A 23,390-nucleotide genomic window follows, 5' to 3' on the forward strand; every position below is an offset into this window, starting at 1 on the left:
TATTATTCCATCGTAGTTAATAAGCAGAACATAGTTTTGGTCTGTTTTCTTTGGTATTTCTGTACTGGTGGTTAGAGTTGGACATGGTCGGGTTGGTTTGGTTCCGGGGTAACCCTGGAACCGAACCGAACCATAACCCATCTTGATCGGGTTGGTTCAGTTCGGTTCTAGGTTTACCCAACTTTTTTATTTATTAACTATAAATAAATAAAAAAGTGATGACAGCCGCATATGTTGACTTTTGCTTTATTCATTTAATTCATCTGACATGGCTGTTGTCACTTGCAAAGGACGGAGCGAGAAGGTGCTTCTGCGAAGAAGGCTAGCAAATCCCATTTGATGTATATATCTTCAGTTCGGTTCTGGGTCCCATGACCCCAAACCCAGAACCGAACCGAAAACCAACGGCTCCAAAATTTTGGAACCAGAACCGAACCACATATTTTCAGAACCGAACCGAACCAAATAGTCCGGTCCGGTCCGGTTCTTCGGGGTTGAACCCGAACCATGTCCGCCCCTACTGGTGTTGCTCCATGACGCCGCCGCAGGGGGTTCCTGATAGACGCACGCTCAATTGTCCGGTCCGGTTCTTCGGTTGGACCCGAACCACGTCCGCCCCTAATGGTGTTGCTCCATGATGCCGCCCCGGGGGGGGGGGGGGGGGGGGGGTCCTGATAGACGCACGCTCAATTGTAATACGCCATGAGGAGGCCAAGACATCACAAGATAGTTATCAATTTCACTCAAAATGTAACCCTACAAAACCCTAATTACAAGAATGAAGACGAAATCCCTAAATTTGCAAGAACAGCTGATAAAAGAAACTCACATACCTGAAAAACGCACCACGCGAGATTCAAAACACTTACGATCCAGACAATCCCGTAGTAAGAAATCATAATATAAGACCAGCCATTAACGAGCTTTAAAAAGCTCTTCTTTGCTCGCGATATCAAGAACGCTATGAAGAGAGCTGAAGGAACGATGAGAGCTAGGTTATACCACAAACCATGGCATTCAAAAATCCATGAAGAAGATAATCTTGACTCGAGATCTCCTGAAAAATCAGATGCAGGCAAGAGGGAAAGGGAAATATTTTCCCCGATTTTCTCGAGTTTTCTCATCTTTGTATAGCTAGATCAGTAAATTCATCACGGAGAGGGTAAATCTAGTGTGAGAAAGCAGAGAGAGCATATTTTCATGAGAAGAAGATTGGATAAAATTTATCGAGAACAGCAGATTTGGTTTTCTTTTTTTTATCGGTTAATTTTTTTTGAAGATATGATAGTTATAAAGAAATTTAAGTAGAGATGTGTTGCAGCGAATAAGTATGGTGGGGATGGTGGAAACTTCAGGTCTAATTTTTGTTCAGGTCGAAATTTTTATGCCTGCATGTATTTAATCAACTCAACCCAACGTATCAACCTGAATTAGTGTGGATGTAGTTGGGTTCATGTTGGAGTAAGAAACCATGAGTGGAGTTAGATTTTAAAGATTGGACTGGAATTCTGGTTGGATGAGGTTAGGTTTAAGTTGGGTTCATTGGATTGAAATGACTTTTCAGGAGTGCTTCAGTCATTCTAGGAAAGGTGTCTAAAGAATATTAGATAAGATGGCAACGAAAGTAGGAGAGAGAGGAAGCTGACCTGAAAAAAATCTGCCAGAAATATCACATACAGAAAAGGAAGATAGAGTGATAGTAGATAGTTGTAAGATTGTACAACCTGTAAATGAAAAAGGAAACATTTAGGTATCTGAGAAGTATAATTTTTTTTAAATGCTAGTCAAATTGATGATGTTTTGTAAAAGAACTTTAATTAGATACCAGAAGCCGAATCCAGCTCCAGTTACTATGAGCATGCATGCAAATAATGCTATTGCATTCAACAAGAACATCACGAAGATGTAGTTGTAAAATACAGGTCTTGCTGTACAGAAGGAAACAAATTAAAATTAAAAGGAGCAAGTTAATCATAATAGATATTTAAACAATATTAGCTGATTAGAAGAGAGTGTAGAACAAAACTATGAATATTACCAGGCAGCCTTTCTCGCCATCTCGTATGGTGCATGAACAAGATGGGGCCATAGACTATAGTAAGCAGTAGTTTGTGGACAACCCACAAGTCCCACTTAACCCCATTTGTTTCGTCACCATCTATGAACAAGGGGACCCAAAACCAAATAAACTGATTGCCTGAAAAATAAACACGATGAAGTGGAGCTCAAAGTCATTGAAAGCATGAGAGTAAAGAATAAATGCATCAGCACTGGAAAAAGAGAAAAAAAAAACAACAGACGATTATCTGGTTAAGAATAAGTTGAAAGTTTGATGAGAAGCTTTAAAATGTTGAGATAATTTACAAAATCTATACAGCTATTCCATAACTTGCAGTATTATGTCTCATGATACCAATTACAAAGTGCAAACAGTTTGCAAATGCATCTAAAATCAGTCCGGGTTTGTATGGTACTGAAGCACAGTGGATGAAAAGGAAAGGGCGATTCATTTGTATGCAGGGCGAGCATGACAGATTGAACGTGGCCATGGAGTTATTGTACAAGCAGTTAGGAGTATGAGCAGGAGGATTTCCAAAAAAGAAGGGGAAACAATGCTTTGGGTAGAAGAAACCTACAGAACAATTGGTTGGCTATACAATCGTCAATAAAAGTGTTATGAGGTTCGGAAGAGGAAACAGGAGCAGCAGCTTAGACAGAAGAAGACATAATGACAGCTACGGGCTTCTCATACAAAACAATGGAGACGGAAATGTTTGATAGAGATGCTACAATCAACAACATAAAGGACACAATCAAAATCAGATCTGGAGGTTATGAAGACAAAGTCATACATTATCTTTCGAGAGAAAAAATATATACTTGACAAAGAAGAGTACAAAATGTTTTGATGGCCATAGGGAAATATTACCTTAAGAAGAAGATCCGCACCAACAATGATACCAGAGATAACAAATGTCCGTGTTAAAGCTTCCAATCCACTGGCATGGTTTCCTTGAAGTAAAAAGGCCAGCAAGCTAACTTCTAAAAATAGCATTCCAGATGTTGTAAATAATGATAAAATATTCCATGCCAATTCCTTCCCAGGAGTGCACTGCCATGCCTGTGCCCAAACAAATAAAAGGTCATACAATAAGACAAATGGAAATTGGTATACATTTAAAGTAGGACTAAATATAGCAGTTCAACATCATTCAAGTCAAACTCTCTAATTTCTAATCAACAGACTAGGAACCTGATTATCAAGAATCAATTTCTTCTTGTTTTTTTTTTTAATGGTATCAGAAGCAATGTCTTGAGACACTAAAGTCCCTGTATGCTTTATCCTAGACTTCTATTTTTATTTTTCCTTTTGATTAGTAACACAAGAAAACATGTTCACCATAGTTACATTGAGTTCTGATTATGCACTGGACAAATTTTATGCTAAAGATGAAAAGATGATGCAGAACATGTGGCAATGAAGAAGTCTTTTATTTTTTATTTTCGTCATTTTATTCGTAGCATATTTTTTGGGTGTCAAAACTTGTCTGATTGGCTAGATCTTTAGAAAGATTTTTCGATTACCTATTTAACAAGCCCATGATCATGCGATTTGGACTTGATTTGGCAAAGTTATAGGTGTTTTACGGATATGGTATAGATCTATTATGGGATTACTATTTTAGGAATATTTTAGTCATGTTTCTAATTCTTGTTTATGTGCTTTAGATAGAAGATTGAGAATAATTCTTAGGCAAGCTTTCAGGGTTTCTATTTTTTGTTTTTGGTTGTCTATATATTGTAATGATATGTGGAAAGAGAGATAGATTTGAATAAAAAAGAATTTTGGGATATCTTTTGTGAAGAGCCTTGGCTCGTTCACGTGGGTGAAGAAGCTTGGCTCCTTTCGCGTGTTATATTTGAGTTTTTTCCCAAATCATGGTATGGATTTTCAAATCTCCACGAGTTATTTTAGTTGCTGCTTGTGTTGATCTTTTATCTTGGTGTTGCTGCTCCACGCTCCCTGGATAAAAAAGATTTGGAAAACCGAACTTCCCATAGACGTTTCAAAGATTGATACTGGTCAGCAAATTGGCAGTTTCCAAAAGAGATGTGAAGAAATAGGAATTGACTACACATGCATATGTACTTAATTTTGCAATGACTTTAGTCAGCATTATATATTACAAGACATCAATATATATTATGAGACTAAAAAGAACTAATGCTACGATATGATGTTGGGGTTAGAGAAAAAGAGAACAGAAGAAGAGTAGATGAGAGAAGAAGAAATCATGAATATGGAATAATAGATCGTGACGTCCCATGGTGGACATCACCTTTTATGTTAGTAAATTCTTATATTTACAAGTATTAAAGTATAGACTTAAGTACCTAATAACAATCAGGTAATACAAAAGTACATTGTTTGAAAATCTCACGATTTACGATCCGATTTTACGATTCAAATCAAATCTTATGCATAACGAATTAAGTCCCATGATTGAATCGTAATTTGTATGAATCTTATGATTTTCAATTGAATCTTCGTAAATCGTACGATTCATGCGATTTAATCCAAATTACATTCCGTATAAAAGCAAAATGGACTTTCTATCAAAAAGCCTCATTTCCTTTCTACATTACAAGAAGCCTTTGAAATTCCTCATTAGAAGGGAGAAGACAAAGGAGTAGGAGATCGAACAAATCGAACCAGTCAAGCACAAGGCATATGCTTGAAGGCATTGCTTACATTGATGTGGGAGATGTTTATAATGAGGACCACGCCGACGATTCAAGTCTTTATGATTGATATTTGTTATTTGATGTTTGAGACTTTGAGAATTGATACGATCTTGTGTCTTTTTTCTTTTATTTTTAAGATCATTACCCAATATGCATGGGTTTGGAAGAGAAATAAATAATTAGCGTGCCAAGTTTGTTAGCAAACTATTTGTATTACGATATTAAATGAGAAATCACGGCAATTTCTATTTGAATTAATGAATACAACTCAACTCAACTAAGCCTCTGTCCCAAACTAGTTGGGGTCGGCTGAATCCTTTAGAAAATTTTCATGAAGAAGGTGAAAAGATCTACCTTGCTCAAATTGACTAAGTCTAATCCTGACACTAGTTGGGTTCGTTTACATGGATCATTTTCTTCCATTCTAATCCTATCCAAGGTTATTTGAATTAATGAATTTGGATGAATAATAAATAATTGGCTATTTTTTATTCTCTAGCTTGTTTATAATTTTTCAAAGCATAAAAAAACTTCTATATTACGATTTACGATTCGATCACTATTACGATTTACGATTTGATTCCAATTTTCAAAACATTGCAAAAGTAGACTTGGACAACATACTGATTACTTAATCGACAATTCTAACACTCCCCTTTGAGTTGGAGCATATATATTACTCATGCCCAGCTTAAAACACAAGCAAAAATTGACTCAGAGAAAGAGCCTTGCTGAATGTATCATTCAACTGATTTTCAGACTTCACAAATGTTGTACAAATTTTCTTGTTCATAATTGAATCTCTAATGTTGTGGCAATCCCCTTCAATATGCTTGGTCCTCTCATGAAAAACTGGAATACTGGAAATGTAGATAGTTGTTTGATTGTCACAAAACATAGCCATTGGCTTTTCCACACCAAATCCAAATTCTTGCATTAGTCTTCGACTACATCAGTCTGTATGTTCCATTTCTTTGTACTTTACCTCAACACTGGATCTCACATCCACACTATGTTGCTTACTTTTCCATGATACCAGGTTTCCACCCATAAACATGTAGTAGCTTGTAGTCGATCGCCAATCGGAATTAGATCCTACCCATAAACATGTAGTGCACTTCTACACTTTTTTCTTAGTTAATTGTATCTCTTTTCAAAAAAATTAACTAAATGCAAACTCGTAGGCCAAGACATCACAAGAAGAACATCAAATTCGCTCAAAATTTAACCTGAAGAAACCCTAATTACAAGATTGGAGACAAAATCCCTAGATTTGCAAGAACAGCTGATAAAAGAAAGAAGACGAAATCCCTAGAATTGCTCAAAATTTAACCCGAAGAAACCCTAATTACAAGAATGATGAAAATATCCCCTAGAGTTAAAAGAACAGTTGAGAAAAGAAACTCGCATACCTAAAGAACGCACTATGCAAGATCCAGACACTACAACAAAATCATTATTTACCGGCGGTCAGAACCGCTGCTAATCCCAGGAAATACCGCCGTTATATCATTTACCCGCGGTTTACTTTCCGCTGGTGTATGTCCCGTCGGTGCATCATTTACCAGCGGTTAAAACCGTAGCTATTACAACCGCTAGTGTATATGTAAAATAGCAGCGGTTATAACCGCTGGTATATATCTACCCTTTACCAGCGGTTAAAACCGCTGCTATTATAACCGCTAGTGTATATGTCAACTATAGCAGCGGTTATAACCGCTGCTATTAACACCGCTACTGTATTATCATAACTAGCGGCGGTTAAAACCGCTGGTATATCTCAGTGTCGATAGTTAACCACAGATATATACCAGCGGTTAGAACCGCTGGTATATGTCAGTAATAACTACCAGCAGGTATAACCGCTGGTATATATCGAGATTGATCCGTGAACTTGAGATATATACCAGCGGTCATAACCGTTGGTAATTGTGTGAATTTTTTTTTTTTGAAAAATCCAGAAACGCTTAATATCCCAAACCAACATGGGTACAACACACATGCAGAACCTGCTGTACAAATTAAAACCCACACATAGAATACCTGCTTCACATATAAGAACCTGTGACACATGCAAAACCTGCTTTACAAAAGTATAGAACCTGTAGACTTTGACAAAAGAACTTTTAATTTATTCAACACAAAAGAAATTTTACAAAGGAAAATGCGGCAGCGATACTGTTTTATCTTTCGTCAGTGCATGAGTATAGAGAAATAATCGGAGAAATACCAGAGGCAATTCCAGCACTAGTGGGATTGATCAGGAATGGGAGTTATCGTACAAAGAAGAACGCCGTGGTTGCACTCTTTGTTCTGCTAATATTTCCTGCAAACCATCACAGGGCGTTGTCCGTGGGAGTAGTTCCATCTCTGATAAATCTTTTGGCGTCTGAAAGAGAAGATCTTGTCAATGACAAGATCTAGCAACATTAGCAGAGAACCCAGAAGGGGCGAATGCGATTGTAATGGCTTCGGCAATACCTGTTCTGGTCGCAGCTCTGCGTTCCTTGGCATCTCGAACTGGGAGGGAGTATTGTGTTTCCATATTGATGTCACTTTGCATCAATGGTGGAATGGAGGTTGTTTCCATCTTACAAAAAATGTCTTCGCTCAGATGGATTCACACGGTGATTTCGTTGGTATTCCGGATCGACATAGCCAAATGTTCCTCTCACTTCCGAGCTCACATAAGACTGACTGAGGTCCATAACTTTTGACAAACCGAAGTCTGAGAGTTTAGCTTCAAAGTGATCCCCAAGCAGAATATTGGTTGGCTGCAAAAGGAACAGGTATCCAAATCTCAAATTTGGAGCTTCTAGTAACAAGTATAAATAAGGGGAAAATGCCATCCATGAAGTGTAATCCGAGTCTCAGGAAAATCATCAAGAGAGAAAACATAATATGTGAAATTTGACTTGCAGCATGCTATACTGGATAGAAATTGGTATGGCCAACCACCAATACAATAGTTAGTTTTCTCAAGTTTAAGATTATCATGCCTTAAAAGTCCTCTGTCCCCTATAAGTCATGTAGAAAAGGATAGTAAATTTCTAGTTTCAGAATGTCAAAAAATTTCAAGATTTCAAAAGGACACCACATTAAAGTCATGCCTTAAAAGTCCTCTGTCCGTTAGATCGGCAGGATGGGCAGACAAGGGCTTGACAAGGCAAGTAGTCTCCTAAAAGTTCAATTAGGTTCTTGCATAAGCCAATTGTAAATTCAGTTTTCTTCCTTGATTTGTTTTGCTTTGGCAGTTTTTAAGTATGTCTAACTCTGCTTAAATTAAAGAAAAAGTACCCTGATTGAGGCTAAAAGCTGGGTCCGGCTTGAGCTAAGTCTATTTATTAAGCCCTTAGAACTTGGTCCAAACCAGCCATGCCTAGAACATATCCTAGAGTTGGTTAATCCTGGATGCTCTGTTCCAGGCCTTAAGAAAGTCCGTTGCCCTGGCCCAGCCCATTTTTGCAATCTCATCTGGAAAGTAAGGTCGGTTCATGTGCCGGGCCTTATGGGCCTAATTCTTGTGGGGCCATCCCACTTTAGGCTGTCAATGGGCTGGACCTATGATTATTGGATTGAAAATGTACCTTAAATCGATGTTTTTTATGCTCATCTTTCAAATTCAGCCCCCAAAAGACCAAAATAACCTCGATTCCCTCCAACTAACCATGTAAAATATGGTTTGTTACTAATGAAAGTTTGAAACTACCCGCCATAAAATCCTCTCCTGAGCACAGAAAAGTTATTAAATGTAACACAATAAACACGACCATGAACCATGCGATTTGAAAATTTTCCTACTACGCCCCCAATGGCAAAAACAAGAAGAGAATGAAGAGAATGTCAAAGAATATCAAAATGTTATTGGGTTAGGCAGAGGAAGAAGTCTAGGTTCATCCCAAGTAGTTAGATTTCTTTCATTTCATTCCTTATCTCCTTCCATTTCCTTATTTTTCACAAGAAACATGTGTCCTTTGCATTGCATGGCCATGTTACTAAATTCATGGATTCCCACAGTTTATGGTCTTGATTTGATACTTTGTTTTTGTCCTACAGTTGCTCTGTTATGAAGAATCCTAAGAACCGTATGCTTGGTCATCGCGAAATGGTTGATGGGAAGGTATAACCAAGTTTCTCCCTCTCTAAATTCAGTTTGCTATTGTTCTTGTGTTCTGTAACTTTTAGTCAGTAAATGCAATTGAATTGGGTAGTCAATAGACAGAAAAATTGAATGGAATTGGTTTTATAGGTGGGAAAGTATGTATGGCTAACATACGAGGAAGTGTATGATAAAGCTATCAAGATCGGGTCCGCCATCAGAGGGTGTGGGGTGAATCCTGTAAGCTCAATTTTTTTATTCTTAATGATGTTTGATTCAAAATTTCTTTTGCTGAGATGTAATATTAGTATTTCTTTTGGAGTGTTCATGTTATATTAGGGTGGTCGTTGCGGCATATTTGCATCCAATTGCCCTGAATGGATAATCACTATGGAGGTATCTTGTCTATGTTTGAATATGAGACGCATCTCAAGTGTTTGTTATATTTCCTTTTAAAAAAAGAATGATAGGGAAAACTTATATAGGAATTAGTAGTTCATGATATTGGATTGCTTTCCATCACAAAAAAGGAGGAATTATTGGGTTGTTTTATATGGTTCTCTATTATAATTTATGATTTGGTACTTTTACAGGCCTGTAACAGCCACGGAATATATTATGTGCCTCTTTATGACACCCTTGGTAGGTACCATTTTTTCTTTATTTACAATTATTTATACCTTACTTTCATATTGCTTTGAATAATTGGTGTAAAGAAACTAAACCAACTAGCATGATCCTAATAATGTTTGCGATTATTCAGTTGTGTGCATATTATTAGTATGTAATAACTTAACATAATACAATATAAAGAAACACAACCACATAAATAAAAGAAAATAGCACAGAAAAATAAAGAACACAGGAGGCGAAAGATTCACTTGTTTCGGTCAATGAACTACATCCACATAGCTTAAAACTCTTGTTCTTTACTAATAGCATCTATTACAACTCCAATGGAGCAAACCCCATGAACTAAACCCGAGAAACTGCGAACATTAGTTTTCTTTTTTTTGAAAGATAAAAATTAGTTTTCTTCAACTGAAGAAAAATTCGACAGGTTTTCTTCTACAGAAGAAAAAATTGGCAAGTGCCTTTAACAACCCCATTAAAGTCCCACTACAAAACATTGTTGAAAAAGTAAAGACACCACATGTGTAAAACGAGACTCCTAATGAGTGGATCTCCATGGTCTTCACTTCCTAACACTCCCACTTGAAGACACATTGTACATTTCACCAGAAAGAACGTCCAAGAGATAGAGCTTCTCTTCCTTAACTGTCTTTGTTAACATATCATTTGAATTTTCACTAGTATGCATCTATCCTCTAGGAACTCTACTACATCACATATGAAGTGATGTTGAACATCAATGTGCTTTATCTGATCGCTAAAATCTAGATTTCTCACTTAATGCATTGTACTTTGACAATCTCAATGCACTCTCACGGCATTCTTTTTTTAGTCTGTGTTCTCTAAGTAGCTTCTCAAGCCAAATAACTTCTTTGCAAGCTTGTGCAGCGGCTGTTTATTCAGCTTATACTATAGACAATCCAAGATTGAATGCCACTCACCTGCCATAGAGAAAATTATATTTTGGTATACCGACATCTATTTTTTTCATGGAAAAAATCTCCATCAACAAAACCAACACAATTAAGATCCATGTCTCCATCAACAAAACCAACACAATTAAGATCCATGCCACTATGACGTATGGAGAAATCAGAAATACCCCTTAGATATCTAAGGATCCAGTTCACATCATTCTAATGATCACGAGTTCACGACCAAGATTCTCCTTGTACTTGCTAACCACTCTCACTACTTGAGCAATGTCTGGTCTTGTGCCACCTATTTGTTCTCCTTTTGCAACCACCAGTATGCCTTTGACTACATACAATTAACCTCTACCACCACCAGAGTATTTTTGCCCTCTTCCATTGAATTTTGCCAATGATAGAAGGCTCTTCCAAAGATCGAGGGTGCGTCTAAAATCAAATATAGTGATACTGTGCACACAACCATGGAACAACTTGCTACTCACATCTCCATTCCCATGCCCACTTGTCCATGTACTCCTCTATTCCCATCTGCCCATTTGTCCATGTACTACGCCAGTCATTTGCTCTGAACTTACTTTTCTTTACCCACTTCTTCCCCCTCACACCTTCTTTATGGAGAAAGGAAAGAAACATACCTACAATAGTGATTAAAATTATTCTCATATCGCTGAAGTTTTTTCTTATTTAAAAAACTTCACCATTTCAAAAGATAAGGAGAGTGATCTAGTTATAAAAGAAAATTGGACACTAATATTAGATCCCAGGACAAGTTCAAACCTAACTAGAGTAGCCCATATATTGTCAAAAAGATGGTGAACTATTAAAAAAAAAAATAGTGGTCCATATATTGTCAAAAAGATCCTTCTTGGGAAAGCAATAAGGCTTCTATGACTGTGGGAAACTCTACTATCCATATTCTGAACTTGTACCCATGAACTTTCAGAATAACTTCTGAATAGACTAGCTTCTGCCACAGATTATTACATTTCTCTCAAAATTGATAAAAAACAAAGACAAAAATTTCAGCCTATACTAACCAGAACTTGAAGCACGATAGGAAGACATAAAAATAGTATTACAACCTAAAAAAATTAATCCTTTCGTTTAACTTAATTCCATCTTGTTAAGACAAATCATGTGAAATCCAACCCCACTTCAATGGTTTGTCATTTTTCTATTTGTCCAAAAAATATTACCTTTAAAAACATAATAGGAAGATTTTCTGAACAAGACATTCTGAGAACATATAAATCTATCCTTAATCTCTGTCTATCGATGTTCTGTGGACCCCGATCCGGGAGAGAGGTGGGGGACGAGCCCCCAGCGGCCTCTTGGATCATCCACGTGTGAAGGAGAGCTCTACCAAGGAACTCTCGAAACAGGTGCCACCCTCATAGCATAGCACGAGTGGCGATATAAAAGAGATACCTTTCGATTCGGGAACAAGTCCGGATTCGAAACGTACCTAAACAAACTCAGAGTCGCCATCCACGGTATACGGCCATGGATCCTTTAAACAAAAATATGCTCTGTATACCATGGATAACCAGAAATATATATGGGTTCGTGCCTGATTACGAATGGAGAAGGTCTGAGAGCACCCTCAATTCGTCCGAGTGCAAGCACTTGGTCTCTTATGCCATTTTCATTAACTTCAAAGAAGTTTGGGTAAAAATCATGTGAAATGGGAACAATCCTCAGGAGTCGTCTACCTAAGCATGCATTTCCTGAAGATAAAGATAATAAGCACACATAAAATAAAATGAAAGATATGTCACCTAAGCATAGCTAGGTTATGAGTGACATGCCTAAAAGGTGTCTAAGTTCTGATGTGCAAACACATGCAAACTATAGCTAAAGGTACAGGATCAGTACAAGAAAGTAAGAAAACACATCAAAACATACGATGACTACACAACAAATCCTAAGACTCTAAATTATTAGCCCGAGTCCTCGGATGGTCTGGTATTCATCCAAAGAAGCCTACGTATCCCCGCCTCCACGAGAATCAAGGCAACGTAGTTCTTCGCGCCTATTCTAAGCTATGATGCCTAAGACACCTAGACCTCTATCCTAGACTCGATCTAAAAGACCGGACTAGTTATTAAAGTTTCTTGTACGATTATTTAACTTCCAGTGAATTGTGGATTTTAGGACACCCTATATGCCCTAGCTAAATGCAGGTTAGCCCTAAGCTAATGCAGGTGGTTCCTACAACCTATGTGTAACTAGGCTGTGCGTCCTAAGGAAAACAATGGGATCACTAACGCATCTTAGACCTAGTCATCAGTCGGCGATGTGAATCGCCAACTGACCGGACGGAGGCGCTCCTAGCTAGGACAAACTCCTAACTCTAACACAAACACACAACAAGCACACAACAAAAGACAAACTCCAAACTCCTAACTCAAACACACAACAAGCACACAACAAAAGACAAACTCCTAACTCTAAAACCCTCTATCTAGGACAAAATCCTAACTCCAGAGGAAGATCTTGTTGAAAAATAAAGTTTTGAAAAAAGGGGTTAAAACATTTATTTACAAAGTTTGGCTGGACTTGGGACATGAATCCCAAGCTGCACTACGTACCTCGTGGAAGAGGATCAAACCAACGTAGTTCGAAAATCGAACTCTCCTAACTACGCTTCTAAAAGAAACACTCACACTTCAGATTTTTTAAGGTTTTTTATATTTTCAAATGTTTTTGATATTTTTAAAGATTTCGATGTTTATGAATTTTAAAATTTCTGATGTTTTTGGATTTTAAAATATTCCAATGCTTTTGAATCTTTAGATGAACTCACTCTTACAGAGAACAAACAAGCATAACCATAAACTAGGGCAAAGCCCTAAAGCAAAAAAAAAAAAAAAAACAAAACAAACAAGCAACAAAGGTCTCAAAGAGACGATCCACAACAACCAAACAAGCGTCCCAAGAAGAGAGAAAACGATCTAAGACCCCAAGCAAGCAAAGATCTAATAAGACTGAGTTAGTCTCTAATCAAAGCGAAGTAATCAACAACTCTAAATGAGAAACTCCTAACTAAAAATATTAAAGAAGGGTACAAATGAGTCAATGACTCTCTAATAGCGATGGAAACACGAGTCAAAGACTCCACTGACAACAACTAAAGGATAGACGAGTCAAAGACTCCCTAAAAGAGATGGAAACACAATTCAAAGACGCCACTGACAACAACATCACACAAACAAATGAGTCAAAGACTCTCTTGAATGAGGCAAGGCCTGCATCCTATGGGTACTCCATTTATCAAAATCTAAGCAACCTCCTTGAGGTTAAGCTAAAAATGAGGCGTGCCTCCAAAAGAGGATTGCCTAACGAGACAGAGTATGTCTCCTAGTACAGGTTATAGTGTCTAAAGAAATCTAATCAGAAACCCAAAAGACTGTGCTAGTCTAATCAAAGAGAGAGGAAAAAGGATACCAGATAATCTCAAATTTTCAATCAATTATTATAAAAACAATTCAAATATCAGCAAAATATGATCTACAACTAAAGAGTGCACAACCTGTAGCAATCATAAAATGATAAACAACATTAATTAGTCCAGATCAGCCGCTGGATAGCCTAATAAAGCAAAAACAATATCAAACACTTCTATGCCCAAACACAAACACCACCCCAATATGGGGATGAAATCAGATGATGCTAAAGTAATCATCTGATATCATAATACACATGATAATATTTCTAATCCCGCCTTGAAATCAGACAGTACTCATGTCGATAATATCGAATAGAGTAGTCATCTGATCTCCTTCTTTCTTAAAACAATTTATTTAAATAAAAGAGAAATAAATATCATAAGCCTCAAGATAGTCTCACCTGAATAATCCATTTATTACCTTCTTTAAAACCTAACTCAAATGCTTAATATAAGAGAAGTGTTAAATCTTCAATATATTCAATAATATTCCCAATTTGTAAAAATTTTAGTGCGTAACAAGGGTATCAACTTATGTAGATTCAAGTGCGAAAACACAGTGAGCCACAAAACACAAAGGCGGGCTCCAAGTAACCTTATCATTGCCCAGAGAAGGGTTCTTTTTTTTAAAAAAAAAATAGAAATAGTTAAAAGAAATCCAAAAGGTTGGGTAGGCCTACTAAACAAAAGAGGAGAGCGTTACTTGGATTAAGCGAGTCCCCTAAAGATGATGGGCTTGGGTTGACACCTTCATCGCCCTTGCAATGAAAGAGCTACTAATGTATATAGGCATCTAAAAGACTGAGAAAATCCACTACACAAAGGAGGGAAGCTCCACTTGGACTAAGCAAGTCCCCTATAAATGGCTGGGCTAGCCTACTAAATGAAAGAGGGGAAGACTACTTGGACTAAGCGAGTCCCTTAAGGATGGGCTTGGGCTAGCACCTTCATTGCCCTTAAATGATTTTCAATATTTTTTCATAAGAATAAGGTTTATAAAATAAAAAAAAAATTTAAAAAAATAAGGATTATATTTTTTCATCATATTAACGAGTCAATTCAATAATCATAAACACTATCCAACAATCCATAACAATCAAAATCTTCTGTTGCTAAGTATCAAAGACATTTGTATTGAAGTGATCACCTTAACTTTATACTATGATATTTTCAAGATATGACTATGCTAATGACAAAGAAAAATATCAATTGCAGGTCAATCTCTACACAAAGTGAAGTCCATTTAAAACTATGATCTTTTATTCAAAACTTTTAAAAATACATATATACATATATATTTATTTAGAATATTTAGAACATCGCTCATTTTGAATTTTATATCAAAATTTCAAAAGCAAACCAAGAAAATCTTTTGAATTTGCCAACCAAGATAACATTGGAAGAGTAGTAAATCTAGAGTAAAGTCATTTGCAAATCCTCAAGTGAAATAGTAACCAGTGTGGAAGTCATGAACCTGTTAAATCCTAGCTTAACTACCCAGAAAAAAGTCATGAACCTGTTCAAAAGATTTCAGCAGTGTTATCTACTTGTATCTTGGCAAAGGTTCTAACACAGGCTCTCTTGACGGTTATATACAGTTGCTCTTGTGTAGAAAAAAAAAAAAAATTTAGTACTGCATTACTACTGCATGTGTGTTCCCGGAATATAAATAATCAAGAAGTCAAAAGTAAACATGAAGTGACAGCCCCCAATGCCAGTGCCAAATGCACTAGTCATTAAGCTGAATTCAACTTTTGCAGCTGAGCCTTTGCCAAATCAACTTGTCCTGACCATTGCAAATGACAGAATGAGCAAAAAATAGAGAGACAAAAATGATTTTTCCATGATGGTTGGTATAAGCATTTGAAGAATGAGGACGATAAGCCATAAACAAATGTTATCAAAACATGCCCAATTATTTCAATTTTACTGGTTGAGTTTTGATGAATAGATGAACCTGTGACATAAACAATTTCATCAGGATTTAACCCTATTTCTCATACTATAAAATACATTTCCATGCTCTGTTTAAGAGGAGGAAACGACCACAATGTCTATCTTCATGTATAAACATGTCCAATGTCTGTTAACACATAAACCTATATTAACGAAAATCTCCTCATATCAACTCATTGCTTAAACAAAGAAATTAAAAGAAAAATAATTCAAACAAAACAAGCAGGGTTTATGATCACTAGCAATAAACATTCTTTCAGCTTAATACGCAGACCTATTTTGTCTTATACAAACATCATAAATTTCACCCAAAACAATATTAGAAACTGCTCTCAAATTGTAATATCTCTTCCCAACAATTTTCATGGTCTAAATAACTAATGAGGAAAAATCGACCAACCTACACAGTAGCATGATTAAAAAAATGAGGAAAATAATTATTGGGTTACAAAATGAAATAATAATTGTCAATAAGACACACATCAAGAATTCAATAAGTAAGCCAAATTAATCACTTGAATGAAGATGCACAATAACATATATGACCTGAAATTTAACATAAGAATGGACAACAATAAGAGTTTCAGGGAAGTTGGGACCTTTTGGTACATGATGAGATATTAAAGAAAAAAAATGATGGGGTTTATTATCAGATGGGAGAGCTGCTAATATCAAAAATGAAAATGGGCTGCCAATATAAAAAAAAAAAACAGGGGCTGCCATCTTAAAAGTAATGAGAACTATGATTTGAAAATAAATGAAGTAGCTGCGACAATTGAAATTGATTTTTACCAAAAAAAATATGATTAATTACCAAGTCATTCTGAGCAAATTTTTATACTATAAGTATCAAGTCACTATGAAGCCTTTTGATTCTTTTACTTTATGTTCAATTTCATTAGCATTAAATGAGTACACAAGTAATGGCTTCGACATAAAAAAAAAAACAAGATTTACCGAATTTTACTAGCCCTTTCTCAAATAAAATAGCACACAATACTCAGATGTTTTGAATCAGAAATAAATTCTGTAATAATAGCAACAATAGATATTATACATGTCACCTTGAAGTAGCTTCCAATTAAAAATAAAATCCAAGGGTATTAATTTCATTTAAATGACTTTAACACAATGAAGGCTGCTATTATGGATTAGATTTTAATGCGAAACAGGGGCTGAATCTGTGGACAGATTTGTGGGGCAGATTCATGAGTAAAAACTGGGACAGATTTATGCACAGAAAATGAGCAGAATTTATGGACTAAAATTGTACAGAAAATGAGCAGAATATATGGGCTAAAATTGGGCAGAAAACTGGGCAGCAATGGGGTTAAATCTGTGCAGAAATTGTGTGGACACGGTGGGTTGAAATGTACAGAAATTGTGTGTGCACAGTGGGCTGAAATGTGGACAGATTTTGTGTAAAAACTGTGCTCAAATGTGGACAGATTCCGTGTAAAAAATGTGCTGAAATGATCAAGGTAATTCAACTATGAGAAGTAAATGGAGACGGCATAGATTGACCAATTGTATAATCATTTACTTTCATCAATGCCAAACCTAAAAACTTATACAAACATCTCTTTAGACAATAATATTTTAACATGTCTTCTACCATGTCTTTTTTTTTACTTGGCCTTATAGTAGCAGCCAGTGTTAATATTTGAAAACCCAAAATTCAAAGCTGAACATTTCAATGTTAATCTTAAATAATTCTAAATTAGATTCAAGCTATCCACATTAAATAGAAATGACACTCTGCTTCTCTTATTTCTAAATAAGGTGTCTGACGTTAAACAACCAGTAATCAACTGAAGTAGTCATAAATTCATAATGACAACCCAGGATTAATGATAACAATGAGCACCCAGGATTACTTAATGGAAGAAACTATTTGAAACTATTTGGAATCGGATAGGATGTTTACCGGTAGCCGAAGTAAGTTGTGTTAAATAAGTTGTTTAAAAAACCCAAAGAAAAGATCCATCCCATGATGATTGGGAAGGTGAGAATCCCACAATGATGGCTTGGCTCTCACATTCAATGGAGACAAGTATTTGTAGAAATCTACTATTTTTTAGGACTGCCTAGGATATATGGGAAACAGTAGCACAAACCTATTCTTAAAGGAAGGATGTATCCTGAATTTACCTGCTGCATATGGGGATTGGAACTAGATCATTCTCTGCCAATAGCCCCTACTCTCTAAGATATAAAGAACAAACCAAGCAACGCAAGTTTTAGCAAGCTTGAACCAAGATCTAGAATTCCAACCGGTTCAGGTGCTTGGGAAAGATGAGCTCCTCTTGAATCCATCTATAGTTATATCCAAGTAGCAATCGAAAGGCAACCTTTATGGTCCTCGTTCAGCTACAAAAGTAGAGCATTCAACTCTTGTAGCAGATTATACTGAAGGCAATAAAGGAGGTGGAAACAATTGTGGAAGAAGCCAACCATGTGTAGGGACACTGACGGATGATAGAGACAAAATGAAATGCGTTCATTGCAAAAAAAGAGGAGATGCACAAGATATTTGTTGGGATCTCCATTCTGATCTTTGCTCAAAGATGAGAACAATGAGTGCCAACATAGCTACAGTTGAGAGGGAGCAGCAACAATTAATCAATTAATCCACATATTGTGGGAAGATCAATGATAGACCTAATGGATATGGCTATCAAGGATCTAATGGATATGACCCTGACAGCGTCACATAAGGCATGCGCATATAATACACATCAATACATATATATATGTGTTATATATACATCCATACATATAATACACATCCATACATATACGTACTTACATATGTATGTATCTATAGATATCTTTCAAAAAAAAAATATGTATGTATCAATATATGTACTAAGCCCAATACTGTTTCATAAGTTTTTGAATTATGGTAGCACGTTAAAGGCATACAATTCAAGCTAGACAGAGACAAGTTGGCATGGATTTTATGATAGCTTAAGGCATACCTGAACATTATTTCCTTTCTATCTTGGCTCAATATGGACGATATTGATCGAATAATTTTTTCGCTGGGAACAATATCTGCATCTATCACTGATGTTGTAATGCGCGTGAAGTCAAAGCATGCCTTAGAATGTAAAGAATCAGCAAATTAAAAACTATTGGTTTAAGCACATCTCAGAATTCAACTAAATAACTAATAATGCCCAACACCATATCTGAGATGCTACTTACCATATGCAAAGCAGAATCCCCATAACATAATAGAGTACACGCAGCAGTCACGAAAGATGCATTGATGAGTCCTTCCACATAAAGAGTTCCTTCAGTAAGACATTTACTAAGAAGCTTAATAGTCCAAGTGGCAAAAGGCTGCCACCTTGGCTTATCTGTGAGATCAATCAGAACACCAGGGCCATCTGTGGGTCTGCAACATGCTGGGAGGTTGGCCCAGCATTGAAAGATATGGCATCAAGACCATGGAAGGTTTCTTAAAAAATGGCAGGGACAGGGCTCCTGTTAAGCTATGTATTTGCCCAAATATGTGCATTGAACAGAGTAAAGATCAAAACTAGAATGAATGAACATTTTCTTTATCAACATCAACGTCACAAACCTTTCTTGCCCTCACCATGCACTTTTGCCATAGGAAGAAGTTCCTTTCTATTCTTCCCAACAACATAAGACATGTCCTGCAAATATATATACATGCATAAAAGTAGAGATATGTTATTGTTACACATCTTATTTTTTTAAAAGGTGACAATTCACACAACAAAATTTCAAGATGGAAAAATAAAATAAGTACCGGAAGAGGATAGCAAGGGGAGTTCATGTATTGTGTTGTATAATGGTCAATACATTGTGCCTTGTTCTTGGTACCAACATGCTCTGCAACTTCCGTCCAATTCCCCAATCCATACATTTCAATTCCCTGAAAAAGAAAATTATTAAAATTTCTTGACATATAAGTTTAGAGATTCACCTTAATTCTCTAAAAATCAAAATATAAAAATATGCAAAAGAAAAGAGGACCTGACCTCTTGCATTTCATACATCATAACAAAATAGGGAATAAAAATTCAGGCATACCTCTAAAAGTAGTATCTCCCATGAAAAGAACAACATTTGGATGCCGCAGCCTTAGCATGATTCTAATCTGCAAAATGGCACTGGTAGACATTGAATCGGAACTCGGAAGAAATTTTCTAAAGACAATTCACGAAATCAGGAATTTGATTCATTATAGTCTAACAATTTATGAATTCAGATATAAGTGTAAGATTCTTACTTCGCATCTAAATTGCTCCAAAGCATCACCTGAGACGTCTTGGTCCAAGAATTTCTTCAGAGCGACTTCCTGTCATGCAGAGCCAATTCCACAATTTCAGTATAATGACAAAAGTATCATACCGTTGCCTTAACCATCACCATCACAGTCTAAAAATTCTAGAGTTTAAACGGCAGGTTCCCCCCAGTTGTTTACCGCAACATTGTTTATGTAATAACAATAGCCACCTAAAGTTGCTCAATAAATATGGTTCCCTCACAAGATATTAAACAGGAAACACATACCTATATGTGAAGAAAGTCAAGAAGATGACTGAAAGTGTATGCATTATACAACGTTCATACTGTATTTGTACTTTACTCCGTCTGATTTTCCCACTACTGCAAGTGTACATGCATGAGGGTATTCTTGTTCCTTATTTATAGTCTTTTTTTTTTGGAATGGCAGAGATATCTATTAAAAGAAAAGGAGGGGAAACCCTCATGACCGAAATGGTCGATACAACAGCGATAGGACCACATCAAAAATATTGCATGAATCCGTGAAAAAGGTACAAAAAGAAAAATATAAGACAACATAGCCAATAATATATTGTGGTATATAGGTGATATGATATATAAGCCTATAGAATGATTTTTATCTCATCAGAATAAATCGTTATATATTGGGATATATCATCTATATGTTGCAAACCTGGTGACTAAGCATGGAATACCATGATGATAAGAGTCTATAGTCTATACAGATACTCCTGGAACCCATCCAAAAGGATTCATTGCACAGAAAGGGGAACTTCTCATCTTCTCTGGAAGTTCAACATCTTCATCGATAAGGCAAAAACAAACGCAAAGAGCACAGTAAATCCAATGACCCCAGCAGATATCCATCCCACAGATTCATGTTTGAATCCAAAATAATCCATCACAAAGTGGTCCACTTGTTCTTTCGTCTCCATTACATCAGTTATGTCTCCGAACTGCGAAGCAACTAGTCCATACAAGGTCCAAGCAACAGGGCAAGCCCAATAATACCATCTCCACCATATTGGAATTCTCTGTTAACCAAAATCCAAAAAGCTGTCAGCGTCAGTTTAATCAAGAGAAGTGTATATACAGAGAGACAGAGAGAGTTGAGCTAGAATCCACGGTGCTGGAAGCAATCAATGAGGGTCGATGCTTGCCTTACCATCCGACTCCACCCATTTACCCAGTCGGACCCTTGCTCAGTCTCAATGACGAGTCATCATTGTCGGAAAACCCATGTATCGAATGGTTAAACAAGCAGCCTCCGGCGTCGGTGGTGTTCTTGTGCTTTGGGAGTAATGGTGCATTCCCTGAGCCTCAGGTGAAGGAGATAGCTCTTGGGTTACAACAAAGTGGGTCTCGATTTCTATGGTCATTGAGGTGCCGTTCTGGAGAAGAGTTTGGCATGTTGGCGGATGTGAATCTGGATGAGGTTTTACCGGAAGGGTTCTTAGAATAGACGGAAGAGAAAGGATTGGTATGGCCATCTTGGGTCCCACAAACAGCGATCTTGGCACACCCTGCTGTGGGGGGTTTCGTTTCACACTGTGGGTGGAAGTGTGGAACTCCATTATGGAGAGCTTGTGGTATGGGGTGCCGATTCTGGCATGGCCGCTGTATGATGAGCAGAAGCTGAATGGGTTTCAGCTGGTGAGGGATTTGGGTTTGGCAGGGGAGCTGAAATTGGATTATGAGGGAGGGGGTTTTGTTAGTGCGGACGAGGTGGAGAGGGGAGTGAGGTGTTTGATGGGGGACAGCAAGGAAGGAATGAAGGTGAGGGGAAGGGTTAAAGAGATTTCAAATGCGAGTCGTAAACCACTGGAAGAAGGGGGTTCTTCGTTTGCACATATGAAGAGCCTGATTGACCAACTCACCAAATTGGACGTGTAGTAAGTAGTTCACTAGCTGGTTCAAGAAGTTTGATGTTCTTAATTTGTATTTTGGGTTTAGTATCTATCTATCTATCTATTCTCACTTGTTAAATCGACTTTGTATTTTGTAATTTGTATTTTGGGTTTAGTATCTATCACTTGTTCTTAATTTGTATTTTGGGTTTAGTATCTATCCTAAAAGCAGACAACAAGTAGATGTGGCTGAGTGGAGATGGATTCAACCCTATATTTCAAACAAAATCTACACACAGAACTGAATAGGAAGGAAAACCCTATATTTCAAACAAAATCTACACATAGAACTGAATAGGAAGGAAAACCCTATATTTCAAACAAAATCTACACAGAGAACAGAATCCATGAGAGAAAAGCAAGAACATGAGCATAAGCACAAAAAAAACGTGGTTTAGTATCTATCACTTGTTTTTAATTTGTATTTTGGCTTTAGTATCTATCCCAAAAGCAGACAACAAGTAGATGTGGCTGAGTGGAGATGGATTCAACCCTATATTTCAAACAAAATCTACACATAGAACTGAATAGGAAGGAAAACCCTATATTTCAAACAAAATCTACACAGAGAACAGAATCCATGAGAGAAAAGCAAGAACATGAGCATAAGCACACAAAAAACGTGGATTTGGCTCAGTGGAAATGGATTCACCCAAATCAATAGAGTAGAAACAAAAACCCAAAATTTCACACAAAATCTGTAAAACCAGTTACAACCCTAATAAAAAAATGAGTGATAAAGAGAGAGGAACGAGGCATACCTTGCCTGTGGAAGTAGCCGGAGTTTGTTGCCGGACGAGCTTGTCGGAGAAAATGGGTAAACGGAAAAGAGGGAAAGGAAAATATGAGGTGGTCAGAGGTTGCCGCCGGAGTACGTAGCCGGAAAAGGGAAGAGGGCAAGATCGATTTCTCAGGAAAAGGGTTAGGGCACGATTGAGAAGGGAAAGGGGAAAAGTTTCTGCGCGGGATATGTTCGTGGGCGAGGCATAGGGCACGATTTCGTGTCTTTTATAAAAACGGATTTCAGCAGCGGGTTACTAAAAGACCGCTCGTATAGGTATACCTTTACCAGCGATTTCTACGACCGCTGCTAAATGACTGCCACTAGAACACTTATGATAAAGAGAATCCCATAGCACACAATCATAATACGTGTATCACCTAATACCCCATAAAGTACACTTAATTTTTTGTGTTCATTAATCATATCTCTTTTCAAAAAGAAAAACTAAATGCAAACTTAGAGGCCAAGATATCACAAGATAATCATCAAATTCACTCAAAATGTAACCCTACAAAACCCTAATTACGATTTTAATATAAACTGTGGGCAGACTTTAACACTTTTTGACATCAAATCACGTTAAAAGGGGAGTGAATTA

General features: G+C 36.9%; 3 protein-coding genes, 1 long non-coding RNA gene and 1 pseudogene across 7 annotated transcripts; 3 read left to right on the plus strand and 2 right to left on the minus strand.

The window, feature by feature from the left end:
* Nucleotides 1-649: 649 nt before the first annotated feature.
* LOC143887624 (serine/threonine-protein kinase ATR-like) lies at nt 650-22,998 on the minus strand. Of its 4 annotated transcripts, none has more exons than XM_077391731.1 (15): nt 22,770-22,998; nt 20,775-21,135; nt 20,082-20,150; nt 19,883-19,949; nt 19,599-19,724; nt 19,407-19,482; nt 19,025-19,227; nt 18,796-18,917; nt 7,228-7,520; nt 6,977-7,149; nt 2,930-3,121; nt 2,039-2,197; nt 1,826-1,928; nt 1,647-1,724; nt 650-973 (listed from the first exon to the last, which is right to left on the minus strand). In XM_077391731.1, exons 4-9 carry the CDS (start codon nt 19,916-19,918, stop codon nt 7,430-7,432), a joined length of 654 nt encoding a protein of 217 aa, XP_077247846.1. In that variant the 5' UTR covers nt 19,919-19,949; nt 20,082-20,150; nt 20,775-21,135; nt 22,770-22,998; the 3' UTR covers nt 650-973; nt 1,647-1,724; nt 1,826-1,928; nt 2,039-2,197; nt 2,930-3,121; nt 6,977-7,149; nt 7,228-7,429. The 4 variants fall into 4 exon arrangements, with proteins under 4 accessions (XP_077247846.1, XP_077247848.1, XP_077247845.1 ...); XM_077391733.1 differs by having other exon boundaries at nt 19,883-19,962; XM_077391730.1 differs by lacking the exon at nt 20,775-21,135.
* On the minus strand, nt 1,670-5,803 carry LOC143888542 (protein CANDIDATE G-PROTEIN COUPLED RECEPTOR 2-like). The gene is made up of 6 exons (XM_077392995.1): nt 5,732-5,803; nt 2,930-3,121; nt 2,753-2,786; nt 2,039-2,197; nt 1,826-1,928; nt 1,670-1,724 (listed from the first exon to the last, which is right to left on the minus strand). Exons 1-6 carry the CDS (start codon nt 5,801-5,803, stop codon nt 1,670-1,672), a joined length of 615 nt encoding a protein of 204 aa, XP_077249110.1.
* LOC143888543 (U-box domain-containing protein 19-like) lies at nt 6,438-7,421 on the plus strand (the record flags this gene model as incomplete). The annotated part of the gene is made up of 3 exons (XM_077392996.1): nt 6,438-6,485; nt 6,907-7,152; nt 7,185-7,421. Coding segments are annotated over exons 1-3 (531 nt in total), but the record flags the coding sequence as incomplete, so codon positions are not given.
* On the plus strand, nt 8,994-9,489 carry LOC143887625 (uncharacterized). The gene is made up of 3 exons (XR_013254306.1): nt 8,994-9,085; nt 9,185-9,241; nt 9,439-9,489. It is a non-coding gene; the product is annotated as an uncharacterized LOC143887625 (long non-coding RNA).
* LOC143888544 (malvidin galactosylase UGT88C3 pseudogene) lies at nt 20,798-21,994 on the plus strand (annotated as a pseudogene).
* Nucleotides 22,999-23,390: the final 392 nt, after the last annotated feature.

The sequence above is a fragment of the Tasmannia lanceolata genome, unplaced genomic scaffold (assembly GCF_043159265.1).
Source record: "Tasmannia lanceolata isolate RefF3 unplaced genomic scaffold, GAP_Taslan_0.1 ptg000012l, whole genome shotgun sequence".
NCBI lineage: Eukaryota > Viridiplantae > Streptophyta > Magnoliopsida > Canellales > Winteraceae > Tasmannia > Tasmannia lanceolata.

What these genes read in the sequence shown, in the direction of transcription:
- LOC143888542 (XM_077392995.1), bottom strand. Translation starts at nt 5,803, where the DNA reads ATGTTTATGGGTGGAAACCTGGTATCATGGAAAAGTAAGCAACATAGT. An exon ending in ATGTGAGATCCAGTGTTGAG is followed by an intron (nt 3,122 to 5,731) that starts GTAAAGTACAAA and finishes GTTTGGGCACAG; the next exon opens with GCATGGCAGTGCACTCCTGG. An exon ending in ATGGCGAGAAAGGCTGCCTG is followed by an intron (nt 1,929 to 2,038) that starts GTAATATTCATA and finishes CCTTCTGTACAG; the next exon opens with CAAGACCTGTATTTTACAAC.
- LOC143887624 (XM_077391730.1), bottom strand. Translation starts at nt 19,918, where the DNA reads ATGTTGTTCTTTTCATGGGAGATACTACTTTTAGAG. An exon ending in GCATGGTGAGGGCAAGAAAG is followed by an intron (nt 19,228 to 19,406) that starts GTTTGTGACGTT and finishes CCAACCTCCCAG; the next exon opens with CATGTTGCAGACCCACAGAT. An exon ending in AGAAAGGAAATAATGTTCAG is followed by an intron (nt 7,521 to 18,795) that starts GTATGCCTTAAG and finishes TTCCTTTTGCAG; the next exon opens with CCAACCAATATTCTGCTTGG.